Source organism: Suncus etruscus, chromosome 14, assembly GCF_024139225.1.
Source record: "Suncus etruscus isolate mSunEtr1 chromosome 14, mSunEtr1.pri.cur, whole genome shotgun sequence".
Lineage (NCBI taxonomy): Eukaryota > Metazoa > Chordata > Mammalia > Eulipotyphla > Soricidae > Suncus > Suncus etruscus.
Genome location: NC_064861.1, coordinates 34,047,202 through 34,064,236, shown reverse-complemented (window position 1 = coordinate 34,064,236; position 17,035 = coordinate 34,047,202). Strand labels below are relative to the sequence as shown.

At 40.2% G+C, this 17,035-nt stretch overlaps 1 protein-coding gene across 2 annotated transcripts in view; it reads right to left on the bottom strand.

Annotated features, from left to right (window-relative positions):
- Positions 1–3,487: 3,487 nt before the first annotated feature.
- RAPGEF6 (Rap guanine nucleotide exchange factor 6) overlaps positions 3,488–17,035 on the bottom strand; it is a 210,760-nt gene continuing 197,212 nt past the window's right edge. For both annotated transcript variants that reach the window (XM_049786707.1, XM_049786708.1), the window contains 2 exons: positions 10,602–11,104; positions 3,488–5,699 (listed from right to left, as the gene is read on the bottom strand). In XM_049786707.1, coding sequence (XP_049642664.1) covers positions 5,674–5,699; positions 10,602–11,104 — 529 coding nt within the window. In that variant the 3' untranslated portion in view covers positions 3,488–5,673. The remainder of the gene's footprint in view (positions 5,700–10,601; positions 11,105–17,035) is intronic.

Genomic DNA, 17,035 nt, shown 5'->3' with positions numbered 1-17,035 from the left:
GAGGTTTCTGGAGCCTCTTTTTGCCCCACTCGCAAGAGTTTCACGCAAGAGGACAGTAGACAGACATAGACAGGTCACACTCACAGTTTTTCACAGTTGGGCCCCACTGGGCCGGTGTACTTTCGCGGATTTTCCCCGCCTGGTGTCACACACAGGGAGCCGGCTTTTGCAAAGCTTAGTCGGTTTTCATGCTCTGTAGTCCCTCCCTGAAAATGGCGTCTGGGCGAGCGAGGTTTCTGGAGCCTCTTTTTGCCCCACTCGCAAGAGTTTCACGCAAGAGGACAGTAGACAGACATAGACAGGTCACACTCACAGTTTTTCACAGTTGGGCCCCACTGGGCCGGTGTACTTTCGCGGATTTTCCCCGCCTGGTGTCACACACAGGGAGCCGGCTTTTGCAAAGCTTAGCCGGTTTTCATGCTCTGTAGTCCCTCCCTGAAAATGGCGTCTGGGCGAGCGAGGTTTCTGGAGCCTCTTTTTGCCCCACTAGCAAGAGTTTCACGAAAGAGGACAGTAGACAGACATAGACAGGTCACACTCACAGTTTTTCACAGTTGGGCCCCACTGGGCCGGTGACTTTCGCGAATTTTCCCCGCCTGGTGTCACACACAGGGAGCCAGCTTTTGCAAAGCTTAGCCGGTTTTCATGCTCTGTAGTCCCTCCCTGAAAATGGCGTCTCGATAGGTAAGATTTTTAAAAAGGAGTATGAACAAAGAATTTTCCTTTTTTTTTTTTTGGTTTTTGGGTCATACCCGGCAGTGCTCAGGGGTTACTCCTGGCTCTGCACTCAGAAATCGCCCCCAGTAGGCTCGGGGAACCATATGGGATGCTGGGATTCGAACCATCGTCCTTCTGCATGCAAGGCAAATGCCTTACCTCCACGCTCTCTCTCCAGCCCCAAGAATTTTCTTTCTTTGCCAGAGTCCTGGGATCTGATCCTGTAGAGAAAGTAGAGGCATTTCCACTCCTGTCTCGTTTTGGCATACTGTGTAGAACCAAACAAATGTCCATTCGATACCCATCCTTTTCTTCTTCATTTAAAATATTATTTTATTGTATCAATTAGTTACCCCCAGTGCTTTTATTTACCAGATTCCCCATGTCCCATTCATGTGACACTATCCTGACTTGTAGGTTATAAAAAAGAAATATGCTCAGAAGAACATTAGTAAAAGCTGCTCTTTTACTAATAAAAAAGGACATTTGGACACCTTCCTTTTTTTTTTTGGGCCACACCCAGCAGTGTTCAGGGGTTACTCCTGGCTATCCGCTCAGAAACAGCTCCTGGCAGGCATGGGGGACCATATGGGACGGCAGGATTCGAACCAACCACCTTAGGTCCAGAATTGGCTGCCTGCAAGGCAAACACCATTGTGCCATCTCTCCAGCCCCAATTCTTCCTTTCTGAAGCTTTGAGGTGGGTCAGAGCCCAGTCCTTTATAGCACTATAGACAAACTATCAGCAGCCCTGACTAGAAGTTTTCTAGGAGAAACAGATCCTAAGGGAGTTTAAACTACTCACAAAGTTTATAATCAGACCTAATTTGGGGGGGGGGCACACCTGTTTGATGCTCAGGGGTTACTCCTGGCTATGCACTCAGAAATCGTCCCTGGCTTGGGATCCTAGGGAAATGGGACCTCGGTCTGTCCTAGGCTAGTGATTGCAAGGCAGATGCCTTACCTCTAGTGCCACCTCTCCGGCCCCTCAGACATAATTTTCAATAACCAGGTATTTTCACAGATACTAGGAAGTCAACAATAATCAGACCACTCCAATTTTCCCAGAGACTTAAAGGATAAGGTTTTCACACCAACATGTATATCCAATTGTTCCTCTTGGATGATTATTTGGATATAATTATTTGATCTGTTTATAAACATTTGCAATAAAGAGCAAGGAAGGTTAATTTAGATTCTTTATTGATTCCATCAATGTATTAATAGATATGATAATAAATGGAACTTTTACATTCTCTTAACCAAAAATATAACAAATATTTACAATCAGTAAAAATACAAAAAAGCATACAGAGGCACTGTCTTTCTAAAAGACATAAGTTTAAGAGGTATCAAAAAATAGGAGACAAACATTGCTTGTTACAGGGTACTTTACAATGACTGAATTGTGCAGTATAATTGTTGTTAAGATTATTATGACTGTGCAGTTTTGTTTTTTACTCATAAGCTCACATTTCAATTTTGAAAAGATCAAGTATAACTGCATTTTACATGTTAAATAAAGAAGTCTTAAGAAAGCATAATAAAAACTCAAGAGGAAGTGGGGTCCAAGTCCAAAACTTAAAATGCAATGTGTCACTTTTCTGAAGATTTATCCCTTAGTGGTAAGGGACATATATCTACATTATATCATTTTTTAAAGAAACTTACAATACATAAGAGCAACAATAATTACTGTTATAACAATAATAATCAATTACTCCATTTTTTGGAGGGGAACAAACACTATAAAAATTAGAGTAGGGGGCTGAGTGATTCTACAGAGGGTAGGGTATGCCATGCACATGGCTAACCCGGGTTTAATCCTCAGCATCCTATATGGTCTCTTAATACAGCCGTTACAAGGCTTGAGTTCAGAGCCAGGGGTAGAACCCAAGCACCGCTCAGTGTGGCAACAAACAAACAAAATTTCTCTTATTGGAAACCCCAATAATTACTGCTATGTTTTCACTCTAAGAAAGATTCTCAAGGAGGTGATGCAAGCGAGGACAATGTGATTTATCCTACTGAACTCTTTGGATGGTATTGCCAGAGATCTAACTTAGGGCTTCATACATGGAAGTCATGTGCTCTGTCCTAAACTATTTAGGAATTGTTTTTTTGTGTCACACCCGGCAGCGCTCAGGGGTTACTCCTGGCTCTATGCTCAGAAATTGCTCCTGGCAGGCTTGGGGACCATATGGGATGCTGGAATTCAAACCACCATCTTTCTGCATGCCAGACAAATGCCCTACCTCCATGCTATCTCTCCGGCCCCTATTTAGGATTTTTTTTAACCCCAAAGATCATATTGAATGTAATTATTTGAATAAAGTAAGAATTTATTAATTACTATATACTTTTATAAAGTACATGTTGGATTCATTCTCTAAATCTTTCATTATAAAGAGGCCATTTTAATGAAAAGTATTATTTAGCCAAAGACTGCAATGAGAATTTCCTGCTTTCATAGTTCTGGTAGATTCAGAGCTGTGGTGGGATGAGGGAACTAATCTCTTTATTCAAGTTATAATTTTTAAAAGTAAACATAAGGAAATGGACATTGAGAACTGGAATAAATACAGGTTAAAGCTTCTCTTGTTCTAGTCAAGAGAAGGTAGGAATATATATCCCTTAAATTAAAAATCTAAAAGTTAAAAGTCTGCAATATTTTTTAGAGGCTACATATAAAACTACAAAGCATTTGGCTTTAGTTCCTGATCAATGTGATCAGTTGATCCAAACACTCACAGTTCTAGTTAGAGAAACCAAAGGCAGCTACAAGCCCCAAACCACAAGCCTCTGACTTCCTGTGTAGGCATTATGAACACCTTTAAACACATAGAAAGGTAAGGCTTCCATTTAGTTAGAAAGACCTGTTAAATAAACAGATACTGTGCAAAAAGCACATTTTCTTTTCCGTGATAATGGACACAAAATGGTGAGAATAAATACAGAAATGATTTTTAAAAAATTATAAAATATCTTACATTTTGTTTTGGACATGAAAACATCATATGTAACCAGTGAAGGAAATTTTTTTGAAAAGAGGACCATTACTTATAGGTTAAAACACTACAGTGTAACTACCGGTAAATACCTTTTAAGAGACAATCATTTTTTTTGTATTTGTTTTTGGGCCACACCCAATGGTGCTTAGATATCACTCTTAGCACTGCTCAGGGGACCAAATACATACAGTGTCAGGGATTGAATTTGGCTTGGCCATGTACAAGGCAGGCACTTACTATGTTTCCAGGTCCAAGATAACTATAACACTGATGGGAAAGATCAACTCATTTACCTTCTGGAATTAGTTTATGCTTTTATAATGGAGAGTATTAGGAAGATATAAAAAAAAAACTACAAAAAATGAGGACAGGGACTAAGAACAGTATATAAATAGGGCGCCTGCCCAGGACTTAGCCTACCTGGGTTCAATTCCTAGTACATATGGTCCCCCAAGCCCACTAGGAGTGACCCCTGAGAGCAGAGCAAGGAGTAAGTTCTGAGCATCACTGGATATGGCACAAGAATCAAAAAGAGAAAGAAAAAATGAGGACAAATGGCTAAAAAGGAAGACATGAATCAATTAAATCCTCTGCATATACAGAAGTAAATTCATTTTGGCTCTGAGTTGATCTGGGAAGTGCACATTAATGGCTTTGGCTTTTTGTCTGGTAATTAAAGAAATTCATTAAACTCCCTTGCCTTTATACTAAAAGGAAAAATTAAACTTAATATAGAAAACAACTTTTAATGACTGTATTAAAATGTAGAGTCTAGCTAACAATTCACTAAACAGTCACTGAAATTTTAAATACTTAAGAATACCAAGTCAAAAAGACTTAAATATGACTTTCAAGTTCTAAGCTGAGAACCAAGAGAAAATCATTTCTATTATTCTAAGTTCTGTCTCCTGGCAATATTTTCAATTACAGACTTTGTTGGGATAATGAGCTTCACTACAAGCACACTGTATAAAGATAAATTAATCATGATCACACCCCCTATGATTACACTTCCTATAAAAACAGAATTTCATCACTGGATTTCAATAGTAGAACTCTCTAGAACTCATTCTCTATTAGACTTTAAAATTACAATTATATGCACCATGACTTTTACTTCAGGATGAATGACATATATGTTAGCATACAAATTTTATTCTTTGGATTAGGATTGCTAACCAATCCCATGAAACCCATCTCCTTTTCTCCAAAAGACGTCAAAAACCCTGTTGAAGCCTCATTTGTCTTACCATGAGCAGCAGATGGCAGTATTTCTAGTTCTATTACCTCAAATAGCAATGGTGTCAATTCCAATTAAAAAATTTAACCTTTACAAGGTATTGGAATTAAAGATTAAGTAAGTTACACCTCTGTATAGATCAAGCATTTCATCTTGTAAAGATGACTTCCGTTTGGCCAGACCAGAACAATTTTATGGTCTCAAAGATAAATATCAGCTAATGAGAGCTCCCTAATAGAAACAACCAGAGTATTTCATGTAACAAACAAGTCTCTTTTCAAATACACAAGATTATCCTTGGTATTGGCAGACATGTAGATTTTGTTTGTTATTACAGCTATGACTTGGAAATGGTACTACTACTATTACTACTTAAAAATAACTTGTTAAAAGAAAAAGTATAGTGACACAAAGGGAGGACTCTGAGTTGGAGTTTGTTCTCGTAACTGTGGTCCCAAGGCAAGTCTGGTGTGCAAAGTAAGGACTAATATCCAGGCACAAAATTCATAGCTGAGAAAACTAGGCATCTCTAGGAATTAAAAGAAAGGAAACATAATTCAGAGCTAGTCTTTTTGCTCAGAGTACAAGAATGAAACCTCTGGATTAGTAGTAGCAGCAGGCTGTCGACAATGGCCTGCAGAATCATGAAGTAGTTCATGCCACTCCTTCCTCCAAACCTTCAATAGTCTTCAAATGGTCCACAGACTAGACTGCAGAAACTTGTTCATTTTCTGAAAATAACAGAAAACACAACCAAGTGATAAATCCATACATGAATGAATAACTACTAACAATCTAGTTATCTGTTTAAGAAACTAGAAAATTTAGGATCTGGAGAGAGAGTACAGTGGGCAAGGTGTTTGCCTTGCTCAAAGCCAGCCAGAGTTCGATCACTGGCACCCTATACAGTTCTCTGAGCATACCTGGAAAGATCCATTAGTATAGAGTGAGGAATAAGAGTAACACCACCAGGTGTGATTCAAACACAAACATAACAAGCCAAAACAATTAAAAATAAGGAATTAGTCAATTAAAAAATCTCAAATATCCCATTCAAGGTTCAATTTTATCCTAGCAACATTTTTGAAAAATATTTTTTTTTGGTTTTTGGGCCACACCCAGTGACACTCAGGGGTTACTCTTGGCTATGCGCTCAGAAATCGCGCCTGTTTTTGGGGGACCATATAGTATACTGGGGATCAAACCCAGGTCCATCCTGGGTGAACCGCATCCAAGGCAAATGCCCTACTGCTGTGCTATTGTGCTGGCCCCAACATTTTTGCATTTTAATCACATTGAAGAGTAATATTAAACTGGGATCTCCTTGCTGTATTTTATTGCTTAAAGGATAACCCTTGTTTTTAATAAAGCAAGTTTTTCTTTTGGGCCACAGCTCTCGGGATTTACTCCTGTGACTATGGACTCAGGGGTCATTCCTGGTGGTATTGGGGGGACAATATGGAATGCCAGGGAATCAAACTGGGGCTGGCTATGTGCAGGGCAAATGCCCTACTCGCTGTGCTATCTCTCTGACCTCTGCAAATAATTTTTTTTTAAAACTGTCATGACAACTGCAAAGTATCACTTGAACATCTTTCTAAAAGGAGAGATAGACAGCACAGTGGGTAGGGCACTTGCCTTGCAAGCAGCTGACCCAGGTTTGAGGCCCTCCCTAAAGTTTTGCTGGAAAGAGAAAATATATCCATAACATGATTTCAAATAGTTTCACATTTTGATACTTATCATTTCAAACACAATTTCATTAATGGCAAGAACCTCTTTTCAAAATTATCCTATTAGACTGTTATCTGTGTGAACAAGAATAGTGGCATACAAAAAAGGAGCTTACCTTCTCCCTTTAAAAGAGATACACTAGCATACTTAGGAATTAATAAAAGATTTCAAAGCACTTAAAACATTATCGATTACCAGAGTTAGACTATTGCATGAAGCTAATTTTTCAACATACCATCTGCTTCACTATCTGCATCACACACATCTGCAAGTTTAGGATGGGATGGCTGCAAATTATGCCTCTGAGGCTGAGTACCAATCTTCGATGGAACACAGGTCACAGGGTTGCTAATGACAGAAGCTGGTGGCAGTCTAGAGAGGCTGTTATGCATCATCTTTGACCTTTGCACTGCCACACTATAATCTGGTGGTTTTAGGTGTAGGTGGGATCCTTCTTTGAGGTCCGCTAAAGAAATCCCCATGTATCCTGGAGGAGTGGGAGGCGGCTCCCTATACCTATCCTCCTTCTTGGGTGAGGTGACACAGTACACTGGCATGAAAAATAAGCAATGGAAATGTTAATGCAAAAATAGAAGAAATAAAAATAAAGTGACACTTATTAAACCATGACAAAATGTAACTTAAAAACAGACAAAACATATTTGAGTACAATGATAGATCAAAAGAAGGGAAAACACTATAAACTTAAACCTTTAAAAGATACATAAACGATATTGTTTTGTAAACATTAAAGAGAATGACAGAGTTGAAAGAGAAGACACTGATGAACTATTCCTTTTGCAGTTTGGCCCTCACATAAAGATAATGCAAATGACAAGTTCCTCAAGAGATTACAGTCCCAACAACGATGAGTCAAAACAGAAAGAGTTTACAGTAACATCTAGCTTCTGTTGACTGGGAAGAATTCCTCAGAAATAAAATTTTGTTCAAAGTCTGTTTTTACTTTCACTAGAACATGAACCACTATTTTGTGGCACTCCTGTTTCAGTAAAAAAAATAATTTAAATTTCTGGCATAGAGAAACAACTTCCTTCAAACTCCTTACTTCTAAATTATGTTCTGTAATTAAGTGAAGAAATAAAACCCCTTAGACTTAGAAAATCCATCTAAAGGGTTCTCTGATTTAATGTATGATAGAAAATGAGTGTCAAACATAACAATAACTTGAAATATCTTCTTTCCACTAAGTTTGTGAGCCTGGGATTAAAGACAAAGTTTCAAAAATTCACTTGAAACAGGATGAAGAAGAGGGAGTTCTATGAAATTGACACCAATCCACAGGATTCATAGACCAATGCTTATGTATTTGTGATCACCTAAGATGATTTTTATGTACACAACAATTACCCATAAACAAGCAGAATAAAAAGCATGATCGCAGAATTATTATTATTATTTTTTTGTTTTTTTGGGTCACACCCAGCAGTGCTCTCAGGGCTTACTCCTGGCTCTAGGCTCAGAAATCGCCCCTGGCAGGCACAGGGGACCATATGGGATACCGGGACTTGAACCACCGTCCTTCTGCATGAAAGGCAAATGCCTTACCTCCATGCTATCTCTCCGGCCCTATGATTGCAGAATTTTACCATCAACTCTCTCTGTTCATTTGCTCAGACTGAACATTTACTCTATCTGTAAAATTTATATGTAGTATCAAAGTCAGAAAGAATTTCTCTTTCTCTGTGAGGAAAATGGAGCAGGCAGAGGTTGTCATCAGACAACACAGGTTGCCGTGAAAAGACAATGTGTGTGTGTGTGAGAGAGAGAGAGAGAGAGAGAGAGAAGACAGTGTGTGTGTATGTATGTGTGTGTGTGTGTGTGTGTGTGTGTGAGAGAGAGAGAGAGAGAGAGAGAGAGAGAGAGAGAGAGAGAGAGAGAGAGAGAGGAGAGAGAGAGAGAGAACTGGAGAGATAGTATAATGCCACACACCACAGTCGACCTAGGTTAGATCATCAGCACCCTATGAAGTCCCCTGAATTCTGCCCGAAGTGATCCTAAGGTTCCTAGCCAAAAATAAGACCTGTGGAACATCAGGTGTGGCCCATGACAACAACAAAAATAAATTAAAAGAAAGACTCAAGACCAGAGAAATAGGATGAAGTCTGAGGGGGCAAAGTACTTGTCTTGCACACAGCCAACACCAAGGACTATCTCAGTCCTAGAGACGGCATGTGTTGCCCCCTAATCAACTAGTCACCAGAAGTCACACCTGAGCAGAGTCAGCAACAGCTCCTGAGTGCTGCCATGCTAGACCTGGCCCAAAACACCAACCCACTTCCCTGTAACAGATACCTCCGTTCCCACTGCCCCAGCAAATAAGAAAAATAAGTCAAATGGGGCTGGACCATAGCATGGCAGGTAGGGCGTTAGCCTTGCAAATAGCTGTATTCAATCTCCAGCATCCACATGGCACCCTGGCCTGTCAGGAGTAATTTCTGAGTGCCCTAGGTATGTCTCCTCCTAATAAGTAAACCAAATACTTAAAAAACTTACCTCAAGTGGACAAGAAAATGACTAAGTATGTATAAACACACATAGTGTATATATCCAGAGTGGCCACCTAGGAAGTTCTTTCTAAAATAACCGTGGAAGCAGCCAGGACATAGGCCAAAGAGCTAATATGCACACCCTTGCATGTTTGAATCCCAGTGTCTCATGTCCCTCATATACCAGCACCTTGGGGTCTAACCCTGGTTCACTTTGACCTAGGAAGCATTTACATGATTAGGGTTGAGTTCCAAATTGTGAGATCTGCATAGATAGGCAAAGGGAGCCTGGGCTTTATGACCACTGTTTGGGAAGAAATCTTTTCCTCCCTACCAAAAATATACCCACAAATACTTACAACTCTAGGGAAAACATCTGGGTTCAAAATTTAATCTATATAGAAATTTGACATGCAAACTAAAAACAAAATTGGTCTATATTTCACATTTTCCGTAACTTAAACAACATCCTAAATATACTATAGAATTAAGAGTATGATCATTTCATATCCATATTAATCACCATTTTAATCAGGGACCTTTTATTTTATTTATTTACTTTTTTGGTTTTCTGGGCCACACCCGTTTGTTGCTCAGGATTACTCCTGGCTATGTGCTCAGAAATTGTCCCTGGCTTGGGAGGACCATATGGGATGCCGGGGGATCAGACCGCAGTCCTTCCTTGGCTAGCGCTTGCAAGGCAGACACCTTACCTCTAGCGCCACCTCGCTGGCCCCGAATCTTTTATTTTTTAAAGATTAGGTAATAATTCATTCTTTTTTTGGGGGGGAGGGAGCCACACCCGGTGATGCTATGGGGTTACTCCTGGCTCTGCACTCAAAAATCACTCCTGGCCTGGGGACTACATGGGACACCGGGGGATCAAACTACGGTCCATCCTAGGTCAGCTGCATGCAAACGCCCTAACTGCTGCGTCACTGCTCCGGCCCCTAATCAAGCATCTTATATAAAAACCTTAGTATAATTTTCAAGAAAGAAATGAAGTATGTGTTTGATAGCTAAACATTAAAAGAATATGCAAATATTTAGAATGGAATCACAAACAGGAGATGGCACACCTAGGATGTGTATCTAAAGGATACAACTGAAAATGTTACAGTCATTTTTATTGTACACCTTCTCACTTTGAATTTCTCAAAGTGATATCAAATTGAAAGTTTCTACTCTAGCCTTTTAATTTTATTAGTCTGGAATAACTGCCCCCAATTCCTTGAGAAATCAGACACCTTTTGGAAATAACTGTGGCTGAAACAAAGAGGTTGAAAAGAATTAAATTTTTTGCAGAAGTAAAAATTCTCAGTCAACATACACAACATCTTTTTTTTTTTTATCATATAAACCTATAAATAATACAGACCTGACACAACTTACCAATCAAGCCCTTTTCTGTACTTGAAGTGACAGTTTTATAGAGTGGGTCTGTGCCATCCTTTGGGTCCAAGCGTTCAGAAGACTCAACTGAGACACTTTCCAAAACTCTTCTTTTAACTGTCCCATAGTTTGGTTCATATGAGTCTGAATGAGAACTGGAGGAGGCCCAATTCTGTTTTACCTGGTTAGTCTCAAGGTTTCCTATACACTGACCACAAGTTCTAGAGCAGCTTTTAGGAGATGAGTAAGGGTCACAATCAGTGGATTCAACTTCAGCAATGGGTCCATCCAAATGGGAGTGTCGATAGGAGTTCAAAAAGTCCCAGCCTTTTGGATTTGGAAGGCTTTGGAAGTTGTCATGGGAGTTGCTTGAACATGAAGTCCAACTTCCACGACCGCTATCAGCTGCTTCTAAAATTACATGCTCATGAGAAATCTCTTCACTGCTCATAGAAGATGAGACAGCCAAACTCTTGATTAGAGGTGGCTTTGAGAGTGCCCACCTATAATTGGAAAAAAAACAAGAATGAAAAAGTAATGTACTGATCAAAGATACATAAAGTATTGGCAGAACTATACAATAAAAAAATATCCGACTTTGGGCTGGATGAGCACAATGAGCAGGGCATTTGCCTTTCCTGCAACTAACCCAGGTTCAATCCCTGGCATCTCATATGGTCCCCTAAGCCTGCCAGGAGTAATTTCTGAGCCCAGAGCCCAGAGTAGCTCCTGAGTGCCTCCGGGTGTGGGCCAAACACCACCCCCTCAAAAATAAAACAACCACCCAAACATCCAACCCTATCAAAAACTGTGAAGAGATGAACAGGAGCTTGCTCAAAGAAGCATGGCAAAGAAATTGCTCAAAGAAATGGCAAAAAAGCATATTAAAAATGCTCTTTATCACTAATCATCATGGAAAAATAAATCAAAACAACAATGAGATAACATCTCATACCAGGAAGACTGGCACTCATTAAAAAGAACTGGGGGCCTGAGAGATAGCATGGAGGTAAGGCATTTGCCTTTCATGCAGGAGGTCATTGGTTCGAACCCCGGTGTCCCGTATGGTCCCCCCAGCCTGCCAGGAGCGATTTCTGAGTGTTGAGCCAGGAGTAACCCCTGAGCACTGCCGGGTGTGACCCAAAAAAACCCAAAACCAAATAAAAAGAACAACTGGGGCCAGAGAAGTGGAGCTAGAGGTAAGGCATCTGCTTTGAAGTGCTAGCCTAGGACAGACTTCGGTTTGACACCCCCCCCCCCCCCCCCGCGTCCCTTATGGTCCTCCCCAAGCCAGGAACGATTTCTGAGCGATAAGCCAGGAGTAACCCCTGAGCGTCAAATGGGTGTGGTACCCCCCCCCCAAAAAAAAGAACAACTGATGTTGGTGAGGAAGTAGGAGAAATGGGACTCATAAATTGCTGGTGGGAATCTCAGTTAGTCCAGCCTTTTGGGAAGATTAATATAAACATTGCTCAAAAAACTAGGAATCGACCTTAAATGATACAGCCAGGTGAGATCCCCATAACAAAACAAACCCCCCCTTAAAATATGGAAAAAGTTTCTTCAATGATTTTTTTTTGTTTGTTTTTGGTTCATATCTGGCAATGCTCAGGGCTTACTCTTAACAGATGAGGGGAAATACATGGGGTGTCAGGAATAGAACCTGAATTGGCTGCCTGCAGGCAAAGTGTCACTCCAGCCTCCTCCGTTTTTTCCCCTTAAATTTGTTTAAAAAAGAAAATGAAAGCTGTGGGCCTGGAGAGATAGCACAGTGGTGTTTGCCTTGCAAGCAGCCGATCCAGGACCAAAGGTGGTTGGTTCAAATCCCGGTGTCCCATGTGGTCCCTCGTGCCTGCCAGGAGCTATTTCTGAGCAGACAGCCAGGAGTAACCCCTGAGCACCACCGAGTGTTGCCCAAAAACCAAAACCAAAACCAAAAAACAAACAAACAAAAAAACCCCCCAAAAAACAAACAAACAAAAAAACAAAAAAGAAAATGAAAGCTGCAGTTGAAATAAATATACTTTTTTTATTACTGGCTAACATAATGCTAGATTCTCCCCAGGCATACATAATTAGAATTACCAGCTATTGAATTTATGCTTCATTTTTTTTTTTTTCTTTCTTTTTTCTTTTTTTGGTTTTTGGGTCACACCCGGTGGTGCTCAGGGGTTACTCCTGGCTTTCTGCTCAGAAATAGCTCCTGGCAGGCACGGGGACCATATGGGACACCGGGATTCGAACCAACCACCTTTGGTCCTGGATCGGCTGCTTGCAAGGCAAACGCCGCTGTGCTATCTCTCCGGGCCCATATGCTTCATTTTTCAATGTACCTCTGAAAGACTAGTGCAAAAGTCAAATGTAAATTATAACTTCATTTATCTATTATGCAATAAATTTTATGACAAGAACTCCCAAATGAAGGCTCAAGGGCCAAGTTTTTGCATGGCTTTTAAAGAGTTTAAACAAATGAAATACTTCAAAGAAACTTGATACAGATAATATATAACTAGAAAAGTAACAAAGATATATTATAAATCCTTTACAATTTATGAAGCCTTGGGGTTGGAGTGATAGCACAGCGGTAGGGTGTTTGCCTTGTATGCAGCCAATACTGAACGGACCCTGGTTTGATTCCCGGCATCCCATATGGTCCTCCAAGCCTGCCAGGAGCGATTTCTGAGTGCAGAACCAGGAGTAACCCCTGAGCCCAGCTGGGTGTGATTCAAAACCCCCCAAAATAAATAAATAAATAAATAAATAAATATTTTTTATGAAGTCTTGACTTAAGTATAAACTAAGAAGTCAACAAGTAATAGTCCAACACCAAATCTGGTCTTCCATTTGTTCTTGTAAAATGCTGTTTTATGAGATACAACATGACTATTTACAAACTAAGACTATTTTGGTGCAATAATGGCAAGGTTGAACAGCTGTACCAAGAGATTTTATACTTTGCAAGAGTTACTATGTAACTAATCTTTATCAAAAAAGCTAGCTGAGGGGTCAGAGCAACAGCACAGTGGAAAGGTTTACCTTGCCTGTGGCCAACCCAGGACAGACTCCGGTTTGATTCTCAGCATCCCATATGGTTCCCCAGCCTGCCAGGAGCGATTTCTGAGCACAGAGCCAGCAGTAACTGCTCAGTGCCGCCGGGTATGATCCAAAAACCCAAAACCCAATTCCCACCACACCCCCCCAAAAAATCCCCACTTAGGCTGATCTCTGGGAGCTGAAGCAATAGCACAGTGAGTAGAGGGTTTGCTTTGCACACACTGACCTGAGTTCAATCCCCAGTCTTTCATATAGTCCCCAGAGCCTGCCAGGAGCAATTTCTGATTTCAGAGCCAAGAGCACCACCAGATGGGATCCCAAAACCAAAAATAAAGCTAAATATCTGGTTTAAACTTCAGGTTAGAAATATTACAAATATGAGGATATTTTACTTCATCTTAAATTTTTTTCATATTAAAGTACTCTAAATTTAGGGTAGAAAGCTAATAAAGAGTGAATCTAAGCCTTTACCTCATAGGCAACCCACCCTGGCTTGAACCCCAGAACTACAAGTCCCCTTTGATTCCTAAGCACAGAGGCAGAAAGGTATAAGCTCTGAGCACTTCTGAGTATAGTCCAAAATGAATACCAAATTTAACAAAGTACACCTGAGTTAACAGTATTTATCAGAATAAACTTTCTCAATATCTTTAAAAAATTTTCCAATTGCTTGATTCTAAAGAAAACCTTTTTTGTTTTGTTTTGTTTTGAAACCACACCTGGCAGTGCTCAGAAACCATTCCTGGCAGGCTCAAGGAATCATATGGAATGCCAGGGATCAAACTTGGTCAGCCACGTGCAAGGCAAACACCCTTCTCACTGTACTAGGGCTCTGGCCCCCAAAATTAATTTTTGTTAACTTTTGCTAATTTTTATTACTTTTCAAATCACATCTTCGAAGAGTAAGGATAAGGGAATGATTGTATACTTCCATTTTGCCTAAACAGCACTGGGGATTCCATCCCCATACACAATTCTTTTTGACTACCTGACCTGTAAACCAGAAATTGAGAACTACCTCCCTATACAACAATGGCCACTTAATTTTGCTTCTAGTTAAAGTTTCTTGAATTTACTAATACTTTAAAAATGATCACCCAGCTTTCTTGTTCTGGAGGCTAGCTCTTGCCGGCATGGGGTTTGGGGAGAATCCAGACCAAAGGCCTTCTCCCTAGCTTGGGGTTGCAGGGAGGCTATGCAGGCCCCCAGCCGTCCACCTCTTCTTCCCTCAGTCTTCAGGCCTTCCCTGGGTGCCAACCCAGACGGTCAGAAAGGTGGGTTCCGGGTGGATTACTTTAAAGGGGTCTCCAGGCTACCCCCATCCTCAGCACTGGAGAGGGAGGGCACAGGAAGGAGGGCTGGCAGATGACTGGTTTCTGGTTCTGCACTGAATCCTTTCTTGTTCTGGAGGCTAGCTCTTGCTGGCAAAAGGCCAAAGACTTCTCCCTAGCTTGGGGTTGCTGGGAGGCTAAGCAGCCCTAGCTGGGTTGCTGGACTGTGCTGAAGCAGTCACGGGCAACCTTTTTAACCTTCACCGCTCTACATTTTCAAAACCGCGCGAGGGCACTAAATTTTACAACATTTATTAATAGTAATCCCTATGATCAATGATTTTTTTTGAATATGCAGAACATCCAACTTGTATATTGCCCTTTCTCACACTCCTACAAGCTCATCTCTAATCCTTCACTCCCTCACCTCCAACCATCATTACCCGACATTTACCCTTTTTACCTTCAGCATTGTAAATTCCAATCACTGACCAAAGTGGTACAGCAGACTTAATAACCCCCATCTATTTCAAAAGGGACACGTATATGTCTTTTGAAAAAATTTATATTTATTTCCTTAACAGCTATAATTCTTACTAAATATTCTCTTATACAGTGACAATTTTCACCACTATTTGTCTGTTCTTCCCTTTCTGATCTGTTCAATAAGGAAATCTGGTAGAAGAGTCTCTCAGTTTAAAGTTTATGTTTGAACCAAGTCATGGGAAGTGTTGGACTTGTTTTAGCAGCCCCATATGCACCAAACTGCCACGTGGGATTGTTCCTCTTTTGCATAGGCACATTCAAATGGGAAAATACTATACATACAAACAAGTTCTTATCTAATAGAGGTAGGGACACACAAATCTTTTAATGCATGGGACCTTACACCCTGAACATTGTCATAATGACCTGGCTCAGGCCTCAGAAGAATGGGCATTCTTCATTCACCTTTGAACCAGGGATGCCATCTACGAAACAACCAAGGTTGTCTATAACATCACCTGGGAGCAATACTCTACCAGGGAAGACACTACTGCTGCTCTCACATCGACCTACTCAAGAGACTTCCCTTAACACCCAGGAGAATTAACAACAACAACGGCCTGCTTTCAGGACAGGGTCTCTGCATTGCCCTCTAATTGTGAGGTGAAGCTAGAGGATGCTTCACAACATCCTGACTTCAATGTAGGATATGCACAGATTCCAGGATCTTTAACCTGACACCAACAACAGTGACTGTGTGAAAAAGAAAAGTGTATTGGCACTACAGACAATGACTTGGGTTGGACAACCTAGAATGCCTGGAGCTTAGAGTTGGTCTTATGCCAGAGAACTTCAAGTGTAGGGTCTCCTTGTATTTAGGCCAGGGTTTTCTTTCCCATGCCCCCAATATTTTGCTGGGCCTATGCAAACAACAATGAACACTCTAACACCGTTTTTGCTGTGCTCCTTTGACTCTAATCCTTAAAAAATCACTTAAACTATTGAGGTTAACTTAAACTACTATGCATATGCATGGAACTGTTAAAAAAAATATTATGCCTTTAATGTTAAAGGAGTTCCATAAATTTTGTGGCTTTAGATTGCTTTATGCACTGCTAAGAAATGTTATAATGTACTACAATCTGGGGATTAAGGAACAAAGTAATTGTGCATGGGTTTTGTTTTATTTTTCTTAATGCTCTTTGGCTGAAAGTTCAAAATTAAGGTGTCAGCAAGGAATTTCTTCTGAGAATTCTGTTTATGGGTGGTTGTCTTCCCACTGTAACTTTACTTTGTCCTCTTTCTTTGCATCTTTGATTTCATAATAAAAAATAAATAAATTAAAAAAATAAATACCCAGAACCATAAAAATAATGAAAGTGAAAATTTCCTTATTTAAAAAATACGGAAAAGATTAGGGTGTTAGGGAAAAAAATGGTAACTTTACAAATAAAGTATAATCCTGAAAATGGAACAATTGTTGATCTAGAGAAAGAAAATGTTTTGCCTTCAATTAACTAAGTAATATTTTTGTTTTCACCCACTAGAAGAAATTATGAAATTGACCTTTAAATATTCGTTTCCATTAACAAAATTATCAGTTATTTTATTTCACCTCTTGAT